The following is a 22,858-nucleotide window of genomic DNA, read 5'->3' as shown; positions in this document are numbered from 1 at the left end:
TTCTTCGGCACTGGGTGCATTGGAGGTGTCTAGGTACCAAATTATAATAGCATTGCATATACTTGTTCTTTTTATACATTGCATGTTATTATATTTTGTTGTTTACCTGTACAGAAAAGTCTAAAACCCATGTTTGAATGTCATGTATTCATTGGTCTAAAATTAAGCTTGCATTTTAGAACTGCTGCATTAAAAGATTGAAAATTATGCATCATCAACTCTATCTAAAAATAGGCAGGGTTCTGAGACATGAGACTAGACACTTTCTCCGCTGCATAGACAGATATAGTTCTCACTTATCATATCCACCAAACATCCTTCTGTAGTTTGTGAGGCACAAAGAGTGAGCTAGTTTCTAACAATATTAGCTGCTGGTACAGGAATGTAATGGACAAATGGACCAAGGAACCTGTGATGGTGCCCCTCATAAGGCTTTATAGAATATGCTTATGATTGTATATGTGACATAACTGGAATATGTTTTAGGCTACCTATGCCATGTAACGTATCTATGTAAAGGTTATGAGCTACTGAATGTATTCATCCTATTTGTAGGCATGTATCGTTTTTGTATTCGAAGTTATGAATATTGGCTGTGTACTAGCCTAGTAGAGCATTTGGTCAGCTTCTTGAGAAAAGTGCAAATTAAGTGCCCAATCAAAAACCACTTAAGCCAACAATGAACTTGAAGATGCCAATCCACATCTGAGCCTTCCCAGGAATGTGGCTTGGCTGGTAAAAACTGAGTCATGCATGGACATGTGACTTGCCCATGTGACTCCAAAACTCCATCTTGGAGCTGGACTTTGCATAGGAGTAAGGAGGGGGTCTCCACCCACAAGAGAGTCTACTTAAATCCCTGGGCGACGCCTCCATTTTGTCTTCAGCTGGCTAAAGAAAGAGCCTCTCCACCCCCAAGGATACCTGAAAGGAACTGGAACAAAGGACAGGAACTGCAGGGGGTGTGAGTGATTGCTGGACCCAGACTAGAAGAAGACTAGTCTGTAAAAGGAAGCTTTCTGGGTGAGGTTTTTATCTATATTCAGTTTCTTAGACATAGACTTGCGTGTTCTATTTTATTTTGCTTGGTAATTCCCTTTGTTCTGTCTGCTACTACTTGGAACCACTTAAATCCTACTTTCTGTATTTAATAAAATCACTTTTTACTTATTAATTAACCCAGAGGATGTATTAATACTCTCATTAATAATTTGGATCAGGCTCAGATTTCCTTATCCCAGACTTTCCCATGCTTTTGAAAACTGAGCCCAGTCCTCAGGAAAATGAAAACAATCCCCCCATCCTCTCCCCTCATAGAACTGAGGAGTGAATTATTTAGCCTGCAAATACAGTATGCCAAGCTAGCAGGCCATAAACCAATTGTGTACAAAATCTGAAAAACCAGCTGTCCAATCTTGAGATTCAGAATTTTATTTATTGTTCATACAACATGTTCAATGCTGAGCTCTGCCCATAGTTTAGAAAAAGGATGATGCGGATGGAGAAATTATTTTGTCTCAATTATTTCTCAACTGTCATTTCCCCAACACATTTAATATGGTATAGATGGACAAGAGACCCCTTTTTAGGTTGCTGAACTTTAAAGAAAGTGCAGACTGGCCAATAGATAGATCAGCACTGAAGTACAGAGAGGAGATTTTCACAGCCTATTTACAGTATAGAGACCACCCAATAATTAAATGCAGACTCCAGTGGGAAGAAAGGCAACACTGTGCCACAGTTTAAAGTTCAGAAGTAAGTAGCATGAGTACTTACCCTCTTTGACCTGAATATTGGGGTTAGAAAAGCCATGCAATCTTATCATGACTGCAAATCAACAAATGATGTGTTCACTTAACCTCAAATCACTATATAGCTGAGATAAAATGGAAGTTTAACAATGGACTTTAATAGGACCAGTGATAAGCCAATGTTGAGCCCTTACGCAAAAACTGATACTATATTTCCAGATTTCTACAAAGGCATTGTAATATGTCCATTATTCAAATAATTCACAGACAGCACAAAATTTACCCATTACCCTGTCTGCCTTCCCCTGCCAGGTTCCACAGTTCAGGGGTTCTGGAACAGTTTTTATAGTGGGGATGCTGAGAGCCATTGAACCAAACTGTAAACTCTGTATGTAATGGAAACCACTTCAAGCCAGTGGGTGTGCCACTTATGGCACAGTTGTCCGTTTGTTTTCTGGCTCCCACCCCTGTCCATCTGCAAACAATGCCTCTTTCACAGCTTTAAAGAGGGCAAAATCCAACGGGAAAGGGTTTTGATGGTCTTTAGTCTGGGCCTGAGGTGGGAATATATAGTTGTAACTCCCAGTTCCCAATTTAATTGCAAAGTTCTTTCAATGTAATAGCAAAGAAAAATGAATCCTGGCAGAGCAGACTCTGAGAACAATTATCTATTCTCCTCCATACACACAGAAAGTATTTCTTATAATTAAATACATCCAGCTTTGTCTGTTAAGAGCAATCAAAATGCCAATGAAATCTCTAAGAGATAGGAATATTCATTCTATTCCAGTGAATTTAAACTAGTAGGGTGATTCATTTATATATTTTTAACCCTAACATCAGTTTAAATGTTCAGCACAGGTTCATATGATATGTGCACCCCAGAAGTGAATGAGCCGGAAATATTTCTTTCACATTACTGGAAATGTTTATGTGAAAGGCAAGGTAATTCAGCTCATATGACCTTGACATTTTTATATTCTCCAATGCCAGGGCTGACCACTAGCTTAAAAAGAAATACAAGAAATATTTGGTCAAGACAAGAGCAGTACAACTTTCAGCCACAATTTATATCTCCATAGGGGATTAGTGGAGGTAATGTTGAGAATGGCAAAACATATGATAATAATGAGCTTTGTCAAAAGTATTTTAAATTAAGCAGTAATGTCTCAATGCAGGGAATTTCCTGGGGATTAATGGCTAGTTGGGAGGAATTGATAGCCCAATGTAATGCCCATAAGGGAAGCTGGAGACTCAATAACAGCATTTTTTGTGTGGAGAACTTAGTACTTCCCGTCAGCATCTCTTGAAAAATGTGTGTATTTTTTTCAATTTCATTTCCTGAAAAAGTGTCCAGGTTGGGCTCATTTACCTCCTTTCAGCTATTTCTGAGGATATTGTCAACCTTGAAAAGCCAGAGCATATCTAAACTTAGCCACCCAGCCAGAAGAAGCAGATATACAAGCCAAGGGGAAATGATTTTGATCATCAACTGGACAAATTACAACTAGTAAATAACTCAATTAAAACACTGTGATCTTGGTGGACAGAAATGAGAACTTCGGGAAACAAATTGTTTGGTGAGATAGATTTAAGAGCCAGCATTACCTCATCCAACCAAACCTACAAAATCATTATGGTACAGCACTGCATGCTGAATACTAAAAGCTCTTGTAAATAACATTACAGGCAAGGCATCAAATGGCCTGGGCAGGAATACTTTGGGCCAGTTCTTAGCTGACGTAAATAACATAACTCCACTGAGGTCAATGGATCTACACCAGCTAAGGAAATGGCCCTTTGAATAGAGGCTGGAGTGGAACAACTTCAACACCTTAAGTGTAGGCATCACAGCACGTGTACAGCCTACATAGAAGCCCACTGAAATCAACAGAAAGGCTGCCTTTGCCAACAGTCGGCTTTGGGTTGTGTCCATAGTTCTCTCTCAGGAGCTCCAAAAACAATGGGTAATATTATAGTGCCAATGACTGAAGAAAGAAGCCCCACTGTAATGAAAGAGGGAAATTCATGTTTGACTTCTCATTTGCTTTCCGCTTCCATTGTTTCTCAATAAGGCTTAAGCAGAGTAAAAAAACGTGCTGATCAATAGTATTATATATGGATAGAATATATCTATATTGTACATAAAAACCAGGAGTGAAGTTAGTAGAGTTACTCCAGATTCACCCTCCTGCAAGAAGAGAATTTGGTTGTTATCCCTTTTCTATATAAGATTTTTTGGGCCTAAAATTTCTCACCTGTTCAGCTCCCCCACTGATAACATCATTAGGACCAGCCCCTGAAAGCTGCTAGTGTTTTAAGCAATGTGTCCTGTAGACGTGCTCTGAGTGGAGTTAGATGACATGGTGGGAAACATATAAATGCCCACCTGAAGCCTTGCTTACCCTAGAGCTCTCACCATCACTACTACCAGTGAGACAACACTAGTATTAGCAATGGGGTAGGGGAGTTTCAGAGTAAACATAGCACAGATAAGGCCTTAGTGCAGGGGTCGGCAATGTTGGGCACGCGGCTCGCCAGGGTAAGCACCCTGGCGGGCCGGGCCAGTTTATTTACCTGCTGACGCGGCAGGTTCGGCCGATCGCGGCCCCCACTGGCCGCAGTTTGCCGTCCTGGGCCAATGGGGGCAGCGGAAGCCGCGGCCAGCACATCCCTCGGCTCGCGCCGCTTCCCGCCGCCCCCACTGGCCCGGGACGGCGAACCGTGGCCAGTGGGGGCCGCGATTGGCCGAACCTGCCGCATCAGCAGGTAAATAAACTGGCCTGACCCGCCAGGGTGCTTACCCTGGCGAGCCGCGTGCCGAACGTTGCCAACCCCTGCCTTAGTGGGTAGCTATGAGTCACTGTTTAGCTATGGTACATGGCACTAGGACCTAAGGCAGCATTTAATTACAATCATGTTGAGACTGCAGTTTATGATGTGTGTCCTACCTCCAACGCAATCATTTTTACCCAGTGCAAGCAAATATAATTTGTACCATGTAATAAGTTTGCATTAATAACCCTCTATTCCCCTTACTTTTGCGGTCTCCGTTTTCAGAGCTGGATTAAATTTTATCTTCTCATTTTGTAGACAGAATGTCATCTAAGTACATCAGCCACTGCACTTTTAGGATTTAAACCAGAAACTCCCCAATGTTTAATTAGTATCTGACAACCTACCTAGCCTACAATGTCCTCCTCAAGCAAGGGACTGTTCTTCTGCAGTATTCTCCTTTTCCCCTGTTCACTATAATACTGGCCCAGAACTTCAAAACAAATAGGGCTCAATTCTGCAATTGAGCAATTCCTGGAGCTGCGGAATACCCACAATTCCCAGTGAAAGTTGAGGGTACTCAGCAACTTGCAGGATCAAACTTTTAATTTACATTCTCTTAGACTGAGAAGAAGGTAGGGTTAATTAATGAGACATAGGCTTATTGGTTTACATGTTAAACCACGAAATAACTTCATTGTATTATCTCTCTGTGAGATATTCCAATGACTCCCTGGCTCAACTGATTAGGCTCTGATAATGCAAAGACTGCATTAAGAGCAGAAAATAACTTCATTCATTATTATAATTTCAATTAAAAAACTAAAGTAAACCACACCCACCTATAGCTGCTAAACAACTACCCTGGTTCCTGATGCATATACTCCAACAAATTCTGCTACATACTTAAATATGTGTTAGTCACACTTAATTATTTAATTTGGAAATGCAAACAGTAATACTACACACTTGGGGTAATATTTTCAAAAGTGCCTAAGTCCCACTTTCAAAAGGCACTAAGAGACAGATTTTCATAGTTATTTAGGCATCTAAAGAGGCAGGAAGGCGCTTACTGGGATTTTCAAAAGTACCTAGGCACCTAGCTCCCACTGAAATCAATGGTGTGTTTGAAAAACACCAGTTGGCATGTATCTGCATCTTTAGGCACTTACATCCTTTTAAAAATCTGACCCTAAATTACTTATGAAAATGGGACTTAGGTTCCTCATTCACTTAGGTGCTTTCGAAAATGTTACCCTCAGTTCCTAGACTCATTAAATGCCATTCCACTGACATTTACAGAAAGCTTTTTGTGAGTCTAAGATTTCTGGAGTGAAATGAAAGAGTCATAATTGCTGTAATGGTCAAGTATTGCTCTTTCAGTTCTTGGGTTCATAACTGTGCTTCCCATATGTTATGGAGTAATCATCATGCACTCAAAAATTATTACTGTACTGGCTTGGCTACCAGCAGGAACATATCCTAGTTTGTGGTTAAAGCAGAAGCTTGTGACTAAAGCACTGAATGGGATTTTGAAAAACCGATCCAGTTTTGCCACCTCCACCAGCAACAGTAACTGTGTCTTTTTGTGAATAAAAACCAGCCATCTGTTCACTCTCAGGACACTCTTTGAAATTTGTTGTTAATTTTCTCCAGTGAAAATGTGTTATCACTGGGAAACGTTGCCAGCATTGCAGCAACTAGTTCTCTTCTTCTAAAGGACCAAATCCTGAGCTCTTGCAGGGCATCTTGTCACTCACATCAAAGGCAATGAGAGCAGAGGGTGCTCGGCACTTCTGAAAAGCGAGCCATCAATGATTTAGGACCACCCTGTTGGTTAATGTGTACTGCTTAGGCAGATGTAGCAATCCGTGCTACAAAGGAAGAGGATTATTCATCACATGGGGTCCAATCCTGTCACCGACCTGCATAAAGAGCCAGTGCATGTGAGGCACTGATCCTCTCACTGATGTCACACCGAGTGCAGAATCTCCGCTAAGAACTTCTCCTTTCTCACCCCTTTAAAACTCTCTTTGCTGCAGAAACTTTCAGCCAAAGTTCTCTCTAATTACTCAAATCGAAATCCAATCAACTACATTTCATTAAATTACTGCTGTCCCTAGGAACTTAATGAGATTCCCTCTGGAATGGATATAAATTATGGAGAAGAGGGGATTAGAGTTTTAAAAGGTAGGTCCCCAAGTATTTCGGTCAATAAAATGTCAAATGCATCTGAAATCCACAGAGAGAAAAATGTTTAGATCTGAGGTACTGTTCATGATGCAAACAGCCGAGAATAAAGCTTCAACCAACAAAGTTTTTATCTTTACCCTGGATGGTGCTCTGTGCCCACAATTCCCATTGACTTCAACTGGGACAATATTTTGTTGAGTTCCATCGGGCACTTGCAAAGCATTCTTTCTCTCTTCTAGTGCTGACCACCCTAACTCGCTGCTGAAGTCAAATGAGTGCAATCAGCATCTTGCAGTCATTGGGCTAGATTCTCCACAGCAGCTGAGGTCAGCTTAGTGCAGAGAAGTGACGCTGAGAGTGTCAGGCAGCCAGTTAATCCCAGTGCTCTGAGGAGCCTGGGGGCTGCTCGACTTTACACCAGTGGAAAAGTGGAGTGGCAGAGTGGAACTCCTCTGCCATGTTTCTTAAACTGCCATGGAGGTGAAGCAGTAGCTGGCTCAACCAGCTTTATGCCAGCAGCTAGAATCCATCCCCTTTGTGCCACCTGAGCACCAACAGGGACAAAGCACAAGCCAGAGTCTGGGCCAGTATCTTGACTATCAGGTCCCTATGGAAGTCTTGGATGTTGACCTCTGTGGACCCGATCCTGCCTCTACACTGAGTGTCACTGAAGTCAGTGGGACTCCATTCAGACACAGGGGTCTAAACATATGGTTCTCAGTGCCTAGTCAGAGACTAAGATTGTAACTATCTTTCCAATATAAGCCTGATGTTGATCCCCACTCCTACTGCCTTGGAAAAGCTACTTTTATATTATAATTTCTCTTAGCCAGAGAGAATAATTAAACTGCTCTACAGCCAAAATGCTTCTGAAATAAATGTAGTCAAACTTTACTAATTCTGGGTCACTGAGAATGAAAATGATGCTTAAAATTGTTGATTGGCTCTAGTTTTCAAGATATGCTATTGAGTCAGTATATACGACCCTTGACTTGGGAATGGCGGAGGATAAGTGAATTATAAAGGGAAGGGACCTCAATTTAAACCAGAAATGACTAAAATACATCTTTGACTGGATCTATGAATGAATCTATGACTGGGTTTGGACAGTACTTGCTTTTTAGGCAAAACAATGAATGATGCAATCTGAAGCTGGTATTGCATCATACATGATATGAATTGCATCATGTTATTCCTAGAAGTCATGGATGATGCAATCATAACGAAGCTTACATCACTCTGCTGAACAAATTGCCCTAGAGCAGCTCTAGAAATCATACAGTGTCGTGCTCTCTTATTTGTCAGTGTTTGATTTTGCAAAGGGACACATTTCTGTTTAGCCAAAGTGAGCAGAGATGCCTCGTACTTGTGTGAACAGTGCAGATAACTTATGCTATGTTTGTGGTGAAGTGACTTTTGCATCACAAAAGCTCAGTATAACCACTATGGTTAAGAAAGCCTATCACCTTTATTTTGGCTGCAAAATTGGAGATCAGGACAAGAGGTGGGCCCCACACATATCCTGCAACGCTTGTGCAACAAATCTTCGCCAGTGGTTGAACAGGAAAAGGAAATCTATGCCTTTTGCAGCGCCAATGATTTGGAGACAGCCAACAGATAATACCAGCAATTGTTACTTCTGCATGGTGCCTCCAGTTGGGAAAGGTGTGTCAAAGAAGAAAAAGTGGACTGTGCATTATCCAAACATTCCATCAACTATACACCCAGTACCCCACGGAGAAGGACTGCCGGTTCCTGATGCACCAGAATCATTCTCACTTGAGTCAGACGAGAAAGAGGATGAAACTTCTGGTCCTGAACCATCAATGTCACAGGACCCACATTTTCTCCCATCCTCCTCCTCTGAACTACACCTCATAACACAAGGTGAACTGAATGACCTTGTCAGGGATTTGGAACTACCTAAGAGTAAGGCAGAGCTGTTGGGCTCCAGACTACAGCAGTGGAATCTCCTGGCAGGTGATGTTAGGGTTTCCATGTTCCGTGACCGTCAAAAGGATCTTGTCCCATTCTTCTTCATGGAAGGTGATCTTGTAGCCTGCAACAACATCGATGGTGTGATGGCAGCCCTCAACATCGTTCACGATCCAGATGAGTGGAGACTGTTCATTGATTCATCGAAGACGAGTCTTAAAGCTGGTTTACTGCATAATGGCAATGTTTTGCCATCAATTCCAGTTGGTCATGCAGTCCATATGAAGGAAACCTATGACAACATGAAACAACTTTTGAGGGGCATAAACTATGACCAACATCAGTGGCAGCTTTGTGGCGATTTGAAGGTTGTTGCTCTCTTGCTTGGTCTGCAGACTGAATACACAAAGTACTGCTGTTTTCTCTTCGAATGGGATAGTCGTGCAAGAGATTCCCACTACATCAAGAAAGATTGGCCACTCCGACAGTCATTGGAGCCTGGGAGGAAAAGTGTTCAGCATCCACCACTTGTTGAATCAAGGAAGATTTTGTTACCACCCTTACACATCAAGCTGGGTCTGATGAAGAACTTTGTCAAGGCCATTGACAAAACACAAGCAGCTTTCAAGTACCTCCATGGAAAATTTCCAAGGTTAAGTGAAACTAAGATAAAGGAAGGTGTCTTTGTTGGTCCTCAGATTCGTGAACTTCTTCGAGATGATGCATTTGACCATGCACTGCGTGGCAAGGAAAAGACGGCATGGAAAGCCTTCCAGTTAGTGGCAATAAATTTTCTCGGAAACAACAAGGCAGGCAACTACAGGTTGTTGGTGGAAAACCTCCTCAAGGCATACAAAAGCCTTGGTTGCAACATGTCACTAAAGATACATTTTTTGCACTCTCATCTAGATTTTTTTCCAGCGAATTGCGGAGTGAGCGACGAGCACGGCGAGCGATTTCACCAGGACATTGCAACAATGGAGAAACGCTATCAGGGCAAATGGAGCCCATCAATGCTTGCAGACTATTGCTGGACAGTGACAAGAGATGCTCCATTTAATGAATACAAGAGACAAGCCAAGAAGCACCGAGTAGACACTGAAAAGGACTAAACTATGTACATAATAGTTTTTTGCCTTTTGTTTCATAATAAATTTTATTTATATAACCCTTTTGCTGATTTTTAAAGTGTTACATAAACAGGACAGGTGAAATATTATCATGTAAAGCAACCATAAACACATGAAAAGACCTAGGTTTAAAATTTATGATTAAAACTCTACTATCTACACAATATACATAGACATAAAATGTAAAAACTTAAATATCTTAGAAACAGTAGCCAATCAGTTGTTTTGTCATATTTGAATTCAGCACATCAAAATACATAATAAATAGCACATTTTATCTTTGAAGCAGACGACTTCTCAAAAATTGTAGACCAGTGTTTATCTTTCTTTTCTTTGCAGTCTTTCTCTCCATGTAATTTAGGACTGACCATGTGTAAAATGTATACATTTAAGATTGTTTCATAAAGTTACTATTTAAACTTTCCACCTTTGGATAATTATGCCTTTCTCGTCATGAAATTTTGAGAAGTAATTATCACATTTTATAGATCTCCATGAAATGAGTTTTTTATGCCTGCCCGACCTGTCAGTCTTTGATCAATACCTCCAAACATTAAGCGTACCAGAGGACAGATGGTAGCTTAAAGCAGCCTGTGGGTTGAATAATGAATAAGGAGAATAAAACAGCATTTCATCTACCACAGATTATTCTCTTTAGGTCAAGTTGAGCAGCAGCACATGGACAACAGTGCGAGATATTCCATATTATTTCTATTGACACTGTACTTACATTATATTATTGCACAGAAGTGAGCTTCTATCTCTCTGTAAACTTACTTCAGCACGTTAGCCAGTCATTAAAGTCCACATCTTAAGAAGAGTTTAAATAATGTGAATTTCTTCTAAGCGTTTCAAAAAGACTCCAGAACGTAATTGCAGACAGGTTGTGGGTTAAAGATGCACTCTAAGCTCTTCAAGGAAGAAGAAAGCTATGGATGCAATCCCATGAAGTGCTAAGTGCCCTGAAGCCCATTAAAATCGAAAGTGCCTACATGCACTCACAAACCCCAGTGCAACATGCATGTTGTGGGTTGCATCCGCACTGCAGGTTTGGATCTCTGGGGGCCCTAAGTGTACTTGCGTCTCACTGCTTCAATGAATCAGGTAATTAGGAACCTGGTATTATTTGTTTAACTATACAATTTACAGGGCTGTAACTACAGGCGCCGCCCCTGCAGCTCCCATTGGCTGTGGTTCCTGGCCAATGGGAGCTGCGGGAGCAGAGTGCGGCGCTCCTTGGCTGCTCCTACGCATAGGAGCCGGAGGGGGGACATGCCGCTGCTTCAGGGAGCTATGCAGAGTGGGGCAAGACCCCAACTCTGCTTTCTGGTGGGAGCTCGAGGGCCAGATGAAAACATGTGAATGTGGCCCCTGGGATGTTGTTTGCCCACTCCTGCCCTACCCCATTGCTGCTCCCATTTTTGAACCCAGCTCCTGCTATGGGATGGATGGATCTATTCCCAGAAGTTCCTGCTCTGCTTCCCCCAGCCCATGTGACTTGAGGGAAGTGGGGGTGTTTGGGGCCTTGTGCCACAGGGTCTCCCCAACAAAGGTTCAGATTGGACTCTAATTAGTGCAATAAATCTACCCCAGTTCTGGGTCTTGTACTTTCACTGATGTCAGTGTAGGATTGGCAAGTTTCCCCCACCTGGATCAGTTCTGATGATAACCGCACATGCATCTATCACTGCACATACAACACGATAAAAACTAGTAAGGGGGAAAGCTGCAACAAGTATGATTTCACTGTTCATTAGATAATAACATCACATTTGATGCACACCCACAGAAAAATCTAATTAGCGTTAGTTTCTAAAAACGTGGTCTGAAAAAAACACCATGAATTGCTCCTGTTCTGCCACAAATTACTTTCCAATTTATTCTAGTCTTAATGTTGCTTTTCCCCATAATTATTTAATACAGTTTCAGTTAAACATAATTCACATGATTCATGAAACCAAAAATTAGGACTGTTATTTTTACCTTGCTAGATGTTTTCTAATTACAGTCCTTTGCTTAATATGTCCCAACCTCATGTATATTTGAAAACTGCCAAGGAATATTTCTTTTCTCAAAATTACAGATAAGTTCTGTTTGTTATACTTTAATATTTTCCCAATCATTTCAGCCTTCATCTACCCAAGTAGTAATTGACTTATTAAAATTTCATTTTCCTGGGTTCAATAACTTGTATATTTTGAATTCACTGGCTTAAGTAGCAAGAGAATACAAAAAGGTATTCAGATAAGATCTGATAGTCGAGATTTCAGATAACTGAGGAAATAGTCAATGTAATTAGTAAACATTAGGGGACATGATCTGATTTCAGGTAACAAGATATTTCAGATCATAGAGAATTTAAACAAAGTTGTCCAGTACAGGCTCAATCCTGCACCCCTTATATATATGCAAGCCAGCATATATATGCACCCCTGCACCCCTTATATATATGCAGGCCAGCACATCCCTCGCCCGCGCCACTTCCCGCCGCCCCCATTGGCCCGGGACGGCGAACCGCGGCGAGTGGGGGCCACGATCGGCCGAACCTGCCACGTCAGCAGGTAAATAAACTGGCCCGGCCCGCCAGGGTCCTTACCCTGGTGAGCCGCATGCCAAACGTTGCCGACCCCTGATATAGAACAAAAGCCTGCCTCATTGAAGTCAATGGAAACTGGATCATGCTTGTAGACAGCAAATCTGAGGAAACCTAAGATGATTCTACAATAGAAAAATTCAATTTAATCTCTGTGGAAGGATGCTGATGTGCCTGATCTGATGTACAGTTTGACTATGACTCATTGCTCTGCCGGGTCATAGCGCCCACTCCTTCTGGATTGTAATTATATATAACTGTATTTTAAAGTTCCTTGATTTTAAGGAACCTCACAGCTCCTTTATCAATTCTAGAGGTCCTCTTGTCTCTTCATTTTAAATTGAGACTTCACCATTAAAAAGCTGGTTAAAGAACAGCCCAGCTTACTGAACATTACTGTGAAGGGCTCATTAATCCACATTCTCCTCCCTTGCTTCACATTTTGCCTCAATCCAGTCTTGAAAAAAAAAGTGAAAGAAAATAAATTATTTTTAAAAATTAGCCTTTGATTAAATACAGCAGTTTAGTCTTTTCTTATTTATAGAATCCCGTTAAACTCATGTGAAATCCTAGTACTCTTTAGCATTCTTACATTGGTAAGAATAGATTCATCAGTGTTGGAGGCTGTGCTTTTGTAACCCTGACAGACCCCGGTTGTTGGCAGGCAGGATTGAACCTACGGCTTCTGGAGCTTAGTGTAGGAGCCTCTACTTCATGAGCTAAAAACGATATGGCTTTTAGCGAAGGTTGTAGAGCAGACTCATTAATCTCTAAGTGGTCTCAGTGCCACTAGAGGAGCCAGAACACCACACCCAGAAGGTGTGTGGGTTGCACTTTCAGGAATGGACCCTTTCTTTTCAGGAAAGGCTCTCTCTTTTCTTTCTGCTTTGTTCCTGTACAATTGTCTTCCTCTCCTCAGAGGTAGTGGTACACAAGCAAATCAGCCAGTCCATTATAACATGGTGTGTTTGAAAAGTAAAGGGCTGTATCTGGTTAGAAGGGTAGTGATCTGCTTTTATTTATATAGTGCACTACTAAAAGCGGTATTTAATCTAAAAGACCCATATGGTATCTGTAACACTTCTTGGGGATACCTATGGTTGTGAGGCACCTTTCTACCATCTGCTCTTAGTGCAAGGAAGTCTTGTCTGTACCTGCTAGGGGTCAGCTCCCTGACTTCCCCAGCAACACAAGCTCTCCCCACTCAGCCCAGGTAAGCAATAGGCGCACTCCATCCCCTGAGCACACCGAGCATCCCCTGGAAGTGTCTAGCCCCTGTTCCACTGGGCACTCACAGAATTCACAGATCGGCTACTCCCAAAGGAATAGTACACACCAGCTTACTGGTTACACCTTATACCACAGGTCCACTTAACAGACAGCACTTAGATTTGTGTGCAATGAAAACATGTAAAAGAGTATTTAACAAAGAACAGAAATTCTAGAAGAAGCTAGCAGACACTTGCATAGTCTGCATGTAATAGCAGGAATCTCCACACCAACTCAAAATAGGTTGACACTGAGGGGCAGACTTGGGAAGCAATTATTAGAACCATGCTTACACAGACTGAGTGACCCAATACCCCCTCATACGAGGTGAGGGTCTAGCCTAGAGGCTAGAATAGCAGTCAGGACAATGGCCCAATAGTTTGGAGTGTGAATTCCATTCCCCAATGCACCCACCCCTATATTCTTTGGACAGAGCCCAGTGAATCAGTTACTCTGGATTCACTGGTGTAACTGAATGAAAAATCTGACCAATCATTTCTCTAACCTGCCATTGCTTGGGGCACAGGCAGATGGAAATAGTACATACTAGGTTAAGTGATGATCAGAATCAAGGGATAAAACAACTTCCCCTAAAACAGCGAAGAGTATTAGGGAGATTGATAGGAAACAAATGGCAATTAAGTTTTACCAGAAGGACATATAGAAGAATAAAAATCACATCAGCATATAACAAGAGGCAGACAAGGAAAAATTAGTAATGTGCAGCATGTATACACAGGTGCTTAGCAGGCAAAAGATAGGTCAAATTTAAAGGCCTTCAAGAACGTGCTATACCAATCCAAAGATTATCATAACAACCACCCCATTTGGTAAACATTCCATTTAAGTAAATGGGAGTTAATTTCTTTTACATTTCTCAGAACTAGAACCGGTCTTTAATTTAAAAGATAGCTAAAAACATTTTTACACATAATGCTTGTGATTTTTTAACAACATACTCATCGGAGCAGTGTTAATGTAAATCTCTGCATACTAGCTACGGGACACGTCAGCGATATGTCATGAATGTAGCACTCCAGCTTGTGGATGAAATGGAAGGTGGCAGTTGAAGATAATTTGTGGATAATGAGACATGTTCTTTACTTGCAGGCTCATAATCAGCACATTTGTTTGCCATAGTTCAGCCTAAATATCAGTGCACAGTCAGCTATATACTATCTCACAGTGTAGAATTGGACTTGTCAAAAGAAAACCACAAATGAGTGACAGGGAGTTATGCCTGCATCCAGGGGCGTCTCTATGTATTTTGCCGCCCCAAGCACGGCAGTCAGGCGGCTTTCGGCGGCATGCCTGAGGGAGGTCCGCCGGTCCAGCGCCTTCGGCGAATCCACCACCAAATTGCCACCGAAACCACGGGACCGGCGGACCTCCCGTAGGTATGCCGCCCAAGGCAGCCTGACTGCCGCCCTCACAGCGACCAGCAGGCCGCCCCCCGCGACTTGCCGCCCCAGGCACGTGCTTGGTGCACTGGTGCCTGGAGCCACCCTTGCCTGCATCCAGCCGGCTATACCTAGTAAATGCTTCCTTTGTATCTCTCCCCAGTGTGAAATCTTATTTTAGGCAGTTTTGTAGCACATATCCTTGTCCCGTCACCAAAGACTATTATAATTAAGAAGTGGTTGGCACGAATTGTGCATGATCTAATTACTCACAATCACAACATTTTACTAATAATTTCTTTCCTATAGACAATATGCCACAAATCCCTAAATATATTTCTTTTAATCATCAAATCATCAGTCCATTTATGTAACATTTCTGACTTTTATTGCAATAACCTAATGACACTGTTCCTACAGATATCCCCCTTCTGAATCCAGATGACCTGTAAATGCTTACAAATCAGGCTTAACCGCTCATTTATGTTCTCCTCCAAAATTAAATGACAAAAGAGGGTGGAGGATTACTTCAGATAAAATCATTTTTGAGCCTGGAAATATTTTTACTCTTTCCAATTTGTGAAGTTATTTTGTAAGTGCACAAGCAAAACTATTAAATCTCAGTATGAACAAAGCTTTTGTTCTAAACACAAGAACAAACAGCCAGATTAGGTTCAAAGCTGAAGGCTCTCCAAAAAAGGGTTGAGAGGGTAAACCTTCACTTCCTGTGCGGGTTTTTAAAGTGCTCTTTACACTAATCAATTTCAATGCCTGATAATTATACAGTCCACCTCCAACACACCAAAACACAAGGCCTATTGTACAAGATGAAAACCTATTGATTCCTTACATTTCGTATCATGCCTCCAGTGGCCAACACCTGATTCTTAAGAAGTAGTTGCAAAACCCCATATTGTATACAGACAATTGTATAATGCTGCCTGGTGACAGAGGCTCCTTCCTGACCTCTTCAGGCAAAAAGGTTTATGCCCTGAAGCCTGAAGTCCAGTTGCTCTTAGAGCACTTTACATAACGGCAAGTGTTATCACTGGTCTGAAAAGGAAAGCTGCATACTTCGGGGTGTTATGTTTTGTGTGTCAGGGCAGCAGGCGTGGTGAGAAGAGAAGGGAGTGGGCTCAGAGAGGCAGGCACAGTAGCTGGGAAATGAATAGAGCAGCCAAGCTGAGCAACTAGCACAGGGTGACGACGCGCTTCGGGGCAGGGTATTAAAAGATGCTCAAGAACACAGCCACCTAAAAGAGCATCTGATCCTGGAACGGGATTCAGGGCCTCCCTCCTCCCAACTGCTCCATCCCCTTTTTCTCTTCCATTCTCCTTCCCTCCACTCCCCTCCCCAGGGCTGAGGAGAAGGGGAGCAGGGGGGCCTCAGCCCAGGGTGGAGGGAATGCCTGTAAAGTCTGTATATCTAAAATGAATGGGCGTGATCGTGCCCCACTTTCCTTTTCACGGGCCTGGCCCTCCCTACTAATGTCCTGCTCCCTCCTCTCCGCTCCCCCTTTCCCTCTAGTCTCCTCCTGCTCCCCCTTTCCCCTCCCTCTCCCCCTCTAGTCAACTTCTCTTAGGGTGACCAGATGTCCCGTTTTAAAGGGACAGTCCCATTTTGGGGGACTTTTGCTTATATAGGCGCCTATTCCCCCCCGGCCCGTTTTTTTACAGTTGCTATCTGGTCACCCTAACTTCTCTCCTCCCCCAATACCTCTGGCGAGGCCTCGCCCAGGCTGAACTACATTCCCCACAATGCCCCCTGTCCTCGCGAGAGCTGGGAGCGGGCGGAACTCTCGGTGCCAGGCGCGGAAGTCCCTGTAGCTTGGAGACGGTGCCGGGGCCTGCCCGTGACTCACTGGACGGAGCCGCCGCCCGCTATCATGGCCGAGACTGACCCCAAGACCGTGCAGGATCTCACCGCCGTGGTGAGGGGCCCGGGCCGGGGGTAGGCCTGAGGCGGGGCTCGGCGTTTAGCCCGAGTGGGGCGGGGCCCGGAGTCCTCCGAGCTGCGGCCGGCGATGTTCCCTGCGCAGGCCCGGAGCCCCGAGAGCGGCCGGGCGCTGGAGCCCGAGGAGGGCCCGGGGTGGTGGGCAGGGAGCGGGGGGCGGCAGGGGAAGCAGTGACTGAAACCAGGGGGGCAGGGAATGCCTGGTGGGGGGGACCCCGGAATGCCTGGTGGGGGGGGCACCCCATTAAATCAGACCTTCAGGAGCGACTGTATCATGTTAACCCCTCCGCTCCCTGCCCCCCGTTATAGCAGGTGTGGAGACCCAGGCTGTGCTTGGCATCTCAGGGAAGACCCATTTCTAAGCCCCCGTCGTCCCCACCCTACTTGAGAGCTCATCACCGCATTACAAAAAAGCATCAGATCGAGAGAAAAGGGATAAAACCCGACTCCTCCCCCCGCAGTGTCGATCTGGTACCGTTCATTTGCACCACCCATTAGCAGCATTAATCCTCAGGCCTGCCCCGCTGAGGGACCCATGGTGGGGAGGGCAAGTTACCCAAACGCGCACAGGGGCTTTGGTGTCAAATCCAGGATTACACCATAGGCGTTCCCAAACCATCCCCCTCTGGCTCCTGTAGCTCTTTGTGGAGGGGTGAGGGAGGGGTGCTGGATTAGACATTGGTTTGTGCCAGCATTGTCCTTGCTGTTCTTTTGGGGACACTTCAGTGTGATGGTTTCCTAAAACCCAGGTGTTTGGCTGCCTGCCTCCCCCTCCCCCCCCCCACGCTCTTGCTAGGTGTCAAGCTGCAAGAGTAGTTCAGAGCTAGTCATGTAATTTAAGAACTTTTTTTGTGTATAAGATTGAGTTGTATTTTGAAAATATTAAGTACAATTATGTTTTTTTCAGTCTTCCATATCAGATGCAGAATGATTGTGTGGCTAAAGCATAACAATTCTGTTTTTGACAGTGACTCACTTTGTAGGCCCCAGAGAAGTTATTCAGGCTCACTTTCTTCATGTGTATAATGGGGGATGTTACAGGTAGAGGGCTGCTCTAAGGTTTTGAGTGCATAAGCCCTGAATTATTTTTGGCATGGAGTTCCCAGAGTAATTTGTTACTTTTAACATTTGATCACTGCTGTCCAAACGTATGGTTTTGTGTGAAACAAGTTGAGCTCAAAAGTGACTGCATTATGCTAAAGTATTGTAAAAAGGGATATTTTGATGAAGTACTTTTTTTTTTTTTTTTTTGCCCTGTTAGGTACAGACACTGCTTCAACAGATGCAAGACAAATTTCAGACCATGTCTGACCAGATCATTGGAAGAAATATCCTTTCTTCTTGTAAAATGCCTCTGATGGAGGAAAGTGTACAAATATTTAGTATATTAAATTCTAAACTTGCAAGCCAGATTTCTAAAGCTGTTGTAACAACGCATGAAGCTGTGGTCAAGTGCTAAATTGCTACTAAAGTGTAAACATTACAATTCATTTTCTTTAACTCAAACTTACTTGATGACATGAGCTGTCGCATTGATGACCTGGAGAAAAACATTGCAGACCTCATGACACAAGCAGGAGTGGAAGAATTGGAAGGAGAGAACAAGATGCCTGCTACTCACAAGAGTTAAAGTGAGGGAATTGCTTATTATCTTTCTGAGTGATATCCTGGCTTGAAATGGTAAAAATCCCATGTACTTTAAAGGGGCCAGTATTTTACCCTCTGATTTGTGAGTTAGAGTCTGAAATCCCCGTAGAATAATTCTGAAAATACTGTAATGAAAAGTTGTATTTTGTCATGCAATGAGCTCTAGAGCATTGGTTTGGTCTCTTTAGCAAAGGATATAGAAAAACTGGGTACAGAAAAACTGAAAGCTCCCACCAACCTCTTCAGACAGGCTGTTTTTTTTAGTGAAAAGTGATGCAGAATATTAGAAGTAAAAATAAAAATACAATGGGAGCAAAAATAAGGGAGCAAAGTGGTGAAACAGCTTCACATGGCCTCTGCTATTGATTCAGCCTGACTCCGTACAACTAACATTTGAACAAACTACAGTATTAAATGCTCCCCTCACCATCTAATTTCACTGCCTAAAACCTGTATGCCTCCCTGGCAGTACGACCAGTATGTGTTACACAGTTGGAACAGTGGATACTCCAGCTGCTTTTCATGCAACAGCTAAGTAGTCTGGCTTCTGGTGCAACAGATAAATACATTGTCATTCTTTCAAAGTCCCCACTAAGAAACTCTCATGACTAATTAAGGGTGTTGCAGATCATGATGGGCTGTTTGAAGCTACTATGACAATGCTCACCCTATGCTTGGGCTTTAATTAGTGGGATAAATTTCATGGGTGCTGAGATTTCACTGAGTCAGGCTCAGAAGTCCATTTTTGTAATTATATGAGGGCAACTGAACAAACATAGTAAAGTACTAATACCAATGCAAGGGGGGAGGGATAGCTCAGTGGTTTGAGCATTGGCCTGCTAAATGCAGGGTTGTGAGTTCAATCCTTGAGAGGGCCACTTAGGGATCTGGGGCAAAATCAGTACTTGGTCCTGCTAGTGAAGGCAGGGGGCTGGACTCAATGACCTTTCAAGGTCCCTTCCAGTTCTAGGAGATAGGTGTATCTCCATTAATGTATTATTTATTTATTGTAAATTAGCAGTGGTTTCATGCTGACTAGTGAAATGCTTTTGGAATAGTTTCACAACTTCAGGTATAGATCGAGATAACTTCTCTCTGATGCTGTTATGGGCACTACCTCATTTAAGAGGTTGTTAGTCTCTGCAGAGGAGACATAGTTTAGGCTATGCTTTCATCTTGAATACCAGATGAATTTCTTTTCTCAAGATGTTAAGACAAGAAAGTGAAGTGAACATAAGTCTTGATCTGGCAAGCTCTTTCAACAGAAATACTTATGAGTAAAACTGGGGTATTATATTGGAATATTCATGTGAGTAAAATTAAGCATTTAAGTAAATGGTTACATGATTTATACTTTATTTGCCCCAGAGTTTAGCTTTTACTCTTAAGTCTGATAATAGTGGAATTTTACACTTCTACTAGGTCAGAGGATTAGGACATGGAATCCTATAAATGGAGAAGTCTCACTTTTTCCAGTCTATTTAAAACTTTTTTTTAGAAAGCTTGGATGGAGCTTGACTCTTTTTGAATTCCACAATTATTGTATATCTGCTGAGCATACTTATCTAGTGAAATTCCTATTAATAGTAATATTCTGTCTTCCCCAACAGGTTGCCAAGAATTTAAGATGAACGCTGGAATACACTTTTTTACAAATCCACAGGATTACAGAACAGTTTTTTGCAACTAGTGGATGTAAAAGCATTTTATATGGTTATAGCGCTTGCATTCCTAATGTATATTGTATAGCTAGATTTAGGTTAGTATATTTTGATTTGTATAGTGTAGTTCCACACTTTTTGAATTCTTGTTATAAGGATCAATTGTATTAAACACACACGTTTGATGGATCTTAACTAAACTACTGAATTTGAATGGATTTTTTTGTGAAGACATTTGTTTACTATACTTTTCTAATAATTTCATTTTGATGGGTAAAAAAAAAATCTAATGATTTGTCAAATTGAAAAACTACTTGTTGTGGTAACTTAACACTTTTCAGGAGTGAAGCACAAGATTGAAATTGAGTTAGTTATAGTTCTATTTAGATAGTGTCAGTCATTGTACCAGTACAAAATGATATTAGTAATGTTTTTAATACACCCAGTAAGATGCTCTTGGATACTTAAGATGTCAAGCATAAAGAATCATTTTACTTATACTCCTAGCATTACTTTACCTACTGTATGTTGCTATGACTAAGAATTGAAATATGACATATGATAGAAACATCCCTCCAAAGGTAAGCAACCACTGTAGCTCAAATAGGTTATTTGTTTAGAAAGCTGAGGTGCTATTAATAAATCCCATGATGAAGGGTTTGTAATAATAGCTAAGTCTTGTAATAATATTACAAGACACTACAATGAAACCCTGCTAGTATAGGTCCATTAACAGTATCATAGTTGAAAAATATGCATTGAAGTAATGGTCTGTTACAATAAGGCACTGTCTAGGAAATGCTAGGTACCTGGTCTTTGAACACAAGTCATTGGCTCTCTGTATGAAACTAAGTTGCTTAGCTGAGAAGCGGAGTATTCAGGAACCCTGGGAAAGGAGGGGATCCAGTTATCAAGGTTATAAAATCCTGCTACTATGTAAGCAACAAATAGCTGGGAGTTTTAGATAATAATACCCTGTTTTAGAAACAGGGTGGTCGGTTACCTCTCAATCATACTTTTCTTCAATTTTTACCTGGTCCTTAAATTCCATAGTCAGAGCATTTGGAAATCACAAATGTTTGTCTAAAGAACCTTTCCATACCATTTCACTTCACCATTATGAAGAAAAATGACTCTGATCAATGCTAGGATGATACTATATGACTGCTACAATACCACAACAACTTGTTTGAGAGATTAATCTAAGCAGCTACTAACAGCATAAAGCAGATATCATCCTAGCTGTTTATACCACACTCAATGTTGGTATGAGTGCCTCTAAGTTAACTTCACTGGCATTATGAAGGCAATATGTAGGTGTATGTCATTTCTCAAAACAGGGAAAATTGTACTGAGTTCATAGTAATGTTAGGGAAATTTTGTGATTGTAGGAAATGTATACTGTACCACCAGCCTTACATTTGTTGTACTGTCATTAAAATATCTAATAAAACTTAAATGGTAACTTACAATAGTCAGATCATACATAATGTAAAATACTGTATGTGCGTGCACAAGAGCTTTTAACTTGGACATTGTACAAATCACTAAGGCCTTGGCAGGGATATTTCAGCTACATTAAGTGTAATGAACAAATTATCTGATGCACACTTCAGGTTAATCTAGATTTAACAACAGAATATTGAATTTATGATATGGAAATTATATCTATGTGCTTCCAATACCTTGGTAAAAGGTAAAGTTAAAATTGAGTGTCATTTTAATTCTCAGATGCTGATATTTTTGTATGAAGACATTAGCAATAACCTTCTATAGGGGAAAAAAAAATCAGATTTGAATTTCCGTGCAAAAGAGTTTGTCAGAGAACTGGTATTAGAATTTTTCCTTGAAGTGTAAGTCAATTTCCTCAAAACATATTTTAGTGGAAAATTTCAGCTTAATGGACAAGTTATTATATACTTTGATAAAAAGATTAAGCTTAGAGAAATGCTACCTGACCAGTGTCAATAGATAAATGTTAATCTGGAAAACAGTAATTTTAATGTTATGCAAAGGAATGCCTTTCACTCAGTTACATATCATTTTAAGATCTGCATAGACTGTTCATACTAATTGACTTACAATAAAGTTTTTCAAGATAAATCTAAACTGTGAATCTAACCAAGTAAGATTCCTTTTGTCAAATACAGATAAATATATATTCGAGCTGTATTAATTCAGGTACAACAGAACATTAATATGCAGTCTGCTTATCGGTTAAAAGTTGCAATTTCCCACTTCCAACCAAAGAATTAGAATTCTGTAGTTAGGTTTTTTTTAATGTGGAATCCATATAAAGGAAAAATACAGGACAGGCCTTTTATGAGGTATAATTCAAACAGATCCATTATTCTTGCTTTTTCTAATTGTGGTGGGTGGACCTGCTGGTTGGCAAAAGTCCCTTTTAGCTATAAGTGCAAATTATCAAGGTTCTATTCTGCTTTGATGGCAGAAGAATCACTTTAGCATTTGGTTTGAGCATAATCCGTCAATTTGAACAGGCACCATTGCTCATTGAAGAAAAGGCTGGATAGTTCCTCATTTATCTTT

At 41.6% G+C, this 22,858-nt stretch overlaps 1 protein-coding gene across 1 annotated transcript; it reads left to right on the top strand.

The window, feature by feature from the left end:
* Nucleotides 1–16,760: 16,760 nt before the first annotated feature.
* On the top strand, nucleotides 16,761–21,773 carry HSBP1 (heat shock factor binding protein 1). The gene is made up of 4 exons (XM_005292301.5): nucleotides 16,761–16,977; nucleotides 18,262–18,328; nucleotides 18,512–18,631; nucleotides 20,258–21,773. Exons 1-3 carry the CDS (start codon nucleotides 16,933–16,935, stop codon nucleotides 18,628–18,630), a joined length of 231 nt encoding a protein of 76 aa, XP_005292358.1. The 5' UTR covers nucleotides 16,761–16,932; the 3' UTR covers nucleotide 18,631; nucleotides 20,258–21,773.
* Nucleotides 21,774–22,858: the final 1,085 nt, after the last annotated feature.

This window comes from Chrysemys picta, chromosome 14 (assembly GCF_011386835.1).
Source record: "Chrysemys picta bellii isolate R12L10 chromosome 14, ASM1138683v2, whole genome shotgun sequence".
NCBI lineage: Eukaryota > Metazoa > Chordata > Testudines > Emydidae > Chrysemys > Chrysemys picta.
This window is presented reverse-complemented; position numbering and strand designations above follow the sequence as displayed.

Coding starts and splice junctions, on each gene's coding strand:
- HSBP1 (XM_005292301.5), top strand. CDS start 16,933: ATGGCCGAGACTGACCCCAAGACCGTGCAGGATCTCACCGCCGTG. Junction 16,978..18,261: donor TGCAGGATCTCACCGCCGTG/GTGAGGGGCCCG, acceptor TTGCCCTGTTAG/GTACAGACACTGCTTCAACA. Junction 18,329..18,511: donor TGACCAGATCATTGGAAGAA/ATATCCTTTCTT, acceptor ACTCAAACTTAC/TTGATGACATGAGCTGTCGC.